Source organism: Orycteropus afer, unplaced genomic scaffold (assembly GCF_000298275.1).
Source record: "Orycteropus afer afer isolate SDZICR_OR568_19922 unplaced genomic scaffold, OryAfe1.0 scaffold00350, whole genome shotgun sequence".
Lineage (NCBI taxonomy): Eukaryota > Metazoa > Chordata > Mammalia > Tubulidentata > Orycteropodidae > Orycteropus > Orycteropus afer.
The window spans coordinates 3,477,881-3,484,500 of record NW_006921937.1 but is presented as its reverse complement, the minus strand read 5'-3'; the positions used below and the strand labels follow the sequence as shown (position 1 = coordinate 3,484,500).

General features: G+C 40.4%; 1 protein-coding gene across 1 annotated transcript in view; it reads right to left on the bottom strand.

Annotated features, from left to right (window-relative positions):
- The window catches only part of MAN2A1 (mannosidase alpha class 2A member 1), a 296,885-nt gene that overhangs the window by 8,402 nt on the left and 281,863 nt on the right, over positions 1 to 6,620 (bottom strand). The window contains exon 22 of the mRNA XM_042782502.1: positions 5,652 to 5,762. Coding sequence (XP_042638436.1) covers positions 5,652 to 5,762 — 111 coding nt within the window. The remainder of the gene's footprint in view (positions 1 to 5,651; positions 5,763 to 6,620) is intronic.

Sequence of the window (6,620 nt, the reverse complement as noted above, 5' to 3'; positions counted from 1 at the left end):
CCTTCAAGGCTCAGGGGTCCACAATTATCTTCTGTGTCTGTGTTAATTGGTTTTCCTTTTCTTTGTTGAAGAGGGTCTGTGCAATCCTTCTGCCTAGTCCTCCATCTTGCCGGAACTCCTGTATCATTGGTTCTTGATCATATGCCACCTCCTCAAATGGATGAATATCAAGCAATTCTTTTTGGTACAGTGACTCTGTGTATTTTTTCCATCTTCTTTTGATGTTTCCTGCATCATTCAATATATTGCCCATAAAATCTTTCAATATGGCAACTTGAGGCTTGAATTTTTTCTTCAGTTCTTTCAGTTTGAGAAATGCTGAGCATGTTCTTCCTTTTTGGTTTTCTAACTCCAGGTCTTTGCACATTTCATTGTAATATAATTGATTTTGTGTTCTCAAGCTGCTCTCTGAAATCTTCTGTTCAGCTCTTTTTATCTTGTCATTTCTTCCATTTGCTTTAACTACTCTCCAAGAGCAAGTTTGAGAGTCTCTTCTGACATCCATTTTGGTCTTTTCTTCCTTTCCTGTCTTTTTAATGACCTTTTGTTTTCTTCATGGATGATGTTCTTGATGTCATCCTACTATTCCTCTGGTTTTCAGTCATTGGTGTTCAATGCATCAAATCTGTTCTTTAGATGGTCTCTAAATTCAGGTAGGATATAATAAAGGTCATATTTTTGCTCTCATGGACTTGTTTTAATTGTCTTTAACTTCAACTTGAACTTGCCTATGAGCAGTTTGATGGTCTGTTCCACAGTCAGCTCCTGGCCTCGCTTTGGCTGAAGATATTGAGCTTCTACACTGCCTCTTTCCATAGACTTAGTTGATCTAATTCCTGTGTACTCTGTCTGGTGAAGTCCATGTATACAGCCACCATTTATGTTATATTTGCAATGTTGCAATGTTGTTGGTCTTGCAAAATTATATTATATTATATATTGCAAAATTATATCATGGGCTCTCCAGTGTCACTTCTGTCACTAAGGCCATATTTTCAACTACCAGTGATTCCTCTTTGTTTTCAACTTTTGCACTCTAATCACTGTAATAATCAACACATCTTGATTGCATGTTTGATCAATTTCAGAAGCTGGTAAAAATCTTTAGTTTCTTCATCTTTGGCTTTGGTAGTTGGTGCATAAATTTGAATAACAGTAGTATAACTGGTCTTCCTTGTAGGCATATAGATATTACCCTATCACTCACAGCACTGTACTTCAGAGTAGATCTTGAAACATTCTTTGAGACAATAAATACCAAACCATTCCTCTTCAATTTGTCATTTCCAGTATAGTAGATCATATGACTGTCTGTTTCAAAATGGCCAATACCAACCCATTTCAGTTCACTAATGCCTAGGATATCGATCTTTATGCATTCCATTTCATTTTTGACAACTTCCAATTTTCCTAGGTTCATACTTCTTACATTCCACGTTCCAATTATTAATGGATGTTTGCAGCTGTTTTTTCTCATTTTGAGTCATGCCACATCAGCAAATGGAGGTCCCAAAAGCTTTGCTCCATCCAAGTCATTAAGGTCGACTCTACTTTGAAGAGGCAGCTCTTCCCCAGTTGTATTCTGAGTGCCTTCTTGTATTCTTGAGGGGCTCATCTTCCAGCACTATATTGGACATTGTTTCAGGGCTATTCATGAGGTTTTCACTGGCCAATTCTTTGAGAAGCAGATGGTCCCTTCCTTCTTCCAAGTCTGTCTTAATCTGGAAGCTCTGCTGAAACCTATCCACCATGAATGACCTTGATGGTATTTGAAATACTGGTGGCATAGCTTCCAGTCCCATAGCAACATGCAAGCCACCACAGTATGACAAACTGACAGGTAAGTCATGGATCAAACATAACTAAACATGTACAAATAGTGGAAGACATAGAGATGACTCGGACCTCCTAAAAATTAAACATTTATGTCCATCAAAGACTCTGGCAAAAGAGTAAGAAGAGAACCTATGGACAGGGAAAAAAAAATTGGCAATGACATATAAGACGAGGTAATAATCTCAAAAATTTATAGAAAGTTCAACACCTCAACAACAAAAAGTGAAACAATCCAATTTAAAAAAGAGCAGAGGGCATGAATAGGCACTTCACCAAAGAAGATTTCCAGGCAGCTAACAAATGCACAAAGAAATGCTCATGATCATTAGCCATTAGAAAGATGCAAATCAAAACAAAAATGAGACATCATCTTAACCCAGCATTAATAGCAAAGTTCAAAAAACAGGTATTAACAAAGCTGGCAAGGGTATGGAGAGACTGGAATCCTCATATTCTGCTGGCAGGAATGTAAAATGGTACAACCCTGTGGAAAATGGTATAGTGCTTCCTTGAGAAGTTGGAAATAGAAATACCATATGATCCAGCAATCCCACTACTAGGTATATATCCTAGAGAAATAAAGTGGTGACACAAACAGATATATGCATGCCTACGTTCATTGCCTATGAGTCGGGGCCGACTCGACAGCACATAACAACAATAACATAACATGTTCATTGCAGCATTATTCACAATAGCAAAAAGACAGAAATAACCTAAAGTGACCATCAATAGATAAATGGATAAACATACTATCATACATACACACAATGAAATACTATGCAATATTAAAAAATAATGATAAATCTGTGTCAAAATAAAAACAACCACCAAACTCAGTGCCATTGAGTCAATTCAGACCCATAGAGACCCCCTTTGGGTTTCTGAGGCAGTAAATCTTTATGGAATTAGATTGCCCAGTCTTCTTTCCACAGAGTGGCTGGTGGGTTTGAACTGTCAATCCTCTGGTTAGCAGTCAAATGCCTTAGGCACTACGCCACCAGAGCTCCTTTCATAAATATGTGTAACACCTCATAATATGAATAGACCTAGAAGACATTATAAAAGAGCTCTAGGAACACAGTGCCTAAAGCATTTCACTGCTATAACCAGAAGGCTGGCGGTTCAAACCCATCAGCTGTTCCACAGAAAGGAGATGAGGCAATCTACTTCCATAAAGATTTACTGCCTTGGAAATCCAAAGGGTGTGGCTATGAGTCAGAATCTACTTGATGGCAGTGAGTTTGGTTTGGTTTGGTGAGAAGACATTATGTGAGTGAAATTAGCCAATCATAAAAGGACAAAGATTGTATGAGACTACTACTGTAAAAACTCAGGGAAAGATTTACACACAGAAAGAATCATTCTTTGAAGTTATCAGAGGTGAGAGGGGAAGGGAGAGAAAATCACCAACTAGAAGGTAGATACATATTAACTGGGGTGAAGGAAAAGGCAATATACAATAAGGAGGAGGTCAGCACAAAACCACCAAAGCAGTGGAAGACAGAGAGGAGCACAAGAGTTAAAGGCAACAAAGGTGAATATGACATGCATAATCCTGCAATAACAGTAATAACAATAATCTATTAAATGGATATATAAATAGACACTTAAAGTGAATTGAGTGGAAAGGCAAATGGAACCACACTCAAGAATATATATAGGCTTGACAGAGGATATCTTTACCTATGTATTCATGTGTTGCAAAATATCCATAAATATAGTAGAACATAAACAAACAAACTAAAAAACCAAACTCACTGCCATCAAGTTGATTCTGACTCATAGTGATCCCCACTGGGTTTATGAGGTGGTAAATCTTTATGGAAGTAGACTGCCCCATCTTCCCTCTGCAGAGTGGCTGATGGGTTTGAACTGCCAACCTTCTGGTTAGCAGTCAACTGCCTTAGGCACTATGCCACCAGAGCTCCTTACAGGAGAACATACAAGGGGCAAAATTATGAAAATTTCTCAGTCATAACTAAGTCATAACGTTGAAGAGAATGAGTTGCTGGGCATGGGGGCTCAGGACTATAGTTTGGGGAACACTAAGGTCAACTGACATAACAAAGTCCACAGACAATTTTATACATCCTAATTTGGTGAGTAGTGATTGAGGGTCTTCAAAGTGTGTGAGCAGCGACCCAACGTGCAACTACTGCTCTCTTCATAGCCAGAGTAAAGATGAGAGGAAAAAAAAAAATCAAAGACGCAAGGCAACAATTAGTCCAAATGACCAATAGATCCTGAGAACTGCAGCCTCCGTGACCCTGAGACCAGAAGAACTAGATGGTGCCCTGCTACTGCTGCTGATCACTTTGAAAGGGATCACAAGGTCCTGGATAGAGTGGGAGAAAAATGTGGAAAAAACTCAAAATCATAAAAAAAGTCCAGGATTACTAGTCTGAGGAAGACTGGGGGAACCCTTGAGACTGGCTCTTAGATACTCTTCAAGCTGGGAAATGAACTCAACCCGTTGCTCAACTTTCAGCCAAATAATAGACAAGGCTATAAGGAGAACAATAATACCAGGAAAGTATGCACTCATTAGAATGATCAACCATATGAGATCAAAAGGACAGCATTTGACCAGGAATAAAGGGGCCAGGAAGGGACAGGGAAGAAGGGTGAAGGGAAATAGTAAACACAGGGAAGAAATGGGAAGAGTGCTGTTACATTATGGAGATTGTAATGAATGTCACAAAACATGTGAATTATTGAATGGAAAACCAATTTGCTCTATGAACTTCACCACCCCCACTAAAACAAAAATCGGTGTTTTAATGTTAGAATACAAATGCTCAAAGCCAATTAATAATAAGGTACAATACAAACACAATGAAAAAAATAATAGTTATCGGTGTTTTCTTAGCACCTCCTCCATTCTGGGTGGAGTAAAAGAATAGAGACACTTATGAGTAGATTTAGGCTCCCTACCAGATTTTTTCCTTCTTTTCTTTTCAGAGCCTGTGCCCGTACTCATTTGTAGGGTTGGAAGTGAATCTGTTGAGCCTTGGCCTACAGTATATCTGAGGGGTTCTGGGTGATAGCTGGTCAGCTGAGTTGTCTAGTAGGCAGATCTTCCTGATGCTAGGACAAATCTGACTGCCTTCTCTGAATTACTGTCACTTTGAGTCGGAGGCAGAAGAATGGAGATTCAACTACTTCCAAGGAAATCTTCATGGAACTGCCAGAAAGGGGAACTTGAACAGAAATAAAAAATAGGCAGCCTGTAAGCAGTGTCCAGCCTGAGGGGCTGTTGGCTCACATGCAAATCTGCATTAATCAGAAGACCTAGAACTGCACTTCCCATGAAGAGATAGCTAATTATAGCTGCCTCACTGGCTGTGGTTGACTATCTCACTGGGCACAGTCTCAACTCTCCTGATCACTCCCCAATTGCTACATCCACCCTATTTCAGTTATTACAAAACTTGCCTTGGCCCCTGAAGGACTTGGATTTGCCCTCCTTGAACAAGACAGTATGTGGGTGGGTATTGCCCAGGGAAGAAGGAAATGTGAGAAGTGGGGAGAAGAGGCTCAGAGGATTGGACATGGAAGGCCTGGGAAATGAGGCAAGAATTGTTTTCACATATGGGCCTGTTCAAGCTATGTATTTTGATGCTGACAAGGAAAAGAGACAGAGCTTGAGAGAGTGTTTTCTTAAGATGGGGAGACTTGAGCTAATTTGCAGGCTGAGGGAAATTAGCTAGTGAAAAGGAAATGAAACATCATCTTATTGTCAGGATTATTTGCAGAAAGTGTGGACTTCAAAGCATGTTATCTCAACAAACAAAAATCACTTTTCAACTTACCTTCCCCTGGGTAGTGGAACAAAGCAGCCCAGTGTCTCTGCTAGGGAGCCGGCAATCAAACCCTTTCCTATGAAGGATCAAGGCAGCCTCATCAGAATGTCCATTACCTCCCTGCAAATAAGCAGAAGGCCAACGTGCCACAGAAACATTAATGCAAGCTTTATAGTGCTTCACGTGCTGTTTTGATTTCAGCATTCCCAAAACACAAACACTTATTTTTTTAGCAGTGAAGGTAGGCAAAGCCGTTTGGGCCTCAGATTCCATGTTCACTGTGGCCATCAACCTGCTACATGTTCTCTCCACCCCCCATTGAATCAGGTGATAATATGTTCCAAAGTTACTTGTTAAGTAACCTCTTACCTTGGTTTCCTCCCACAGTCCCGAGGGACTTGGGTTTCCTTCTGTTCACATACTGTGTATTATTTTATCAAAGTTCTCTCAAATAAAGCACTTCATTTATATTTACATTTTAAATAATACATATCATTTGAATGGGGGAAAAAGTTCTGGCATCTACTTCTGAAAAATCAACCAATGAAAACTCTATGGAGCACAACAGTCCAATCTACAACCATTCACGGGGATGACTGGGGACAGGGTAGCTAGCCTTTCCTCTGTGTTCATGTGGTCATCTTGAGTCAGGGATCAACTTAGTGGCAGCTAACAACATCAGCTGCATGACATATACCTGAATTTAGTCCTTCTCTGGTTGGTGTAACCCCAGGGTTACAGGTGAGGAGAGACAACTCAAGGACGCCCAAAGTAGCAGGCGGGAAGAGCAGGAGAAAGGGGATTAAAAGCCAGGAAGCCAGAAATAAGAGCAATCAGCTGAAGGGATTAGGTGAGGAGAGGCAACTCAGGCCCGCCCAGAGTAGCAGGCCGGAAGAGCAGGAGAAAGGGGATAAAAGCCAGGAACCCGGACAGAAGAGCAGTCAGCCCCAGGGTTACAGGTGAGGAGAGACAACTCAG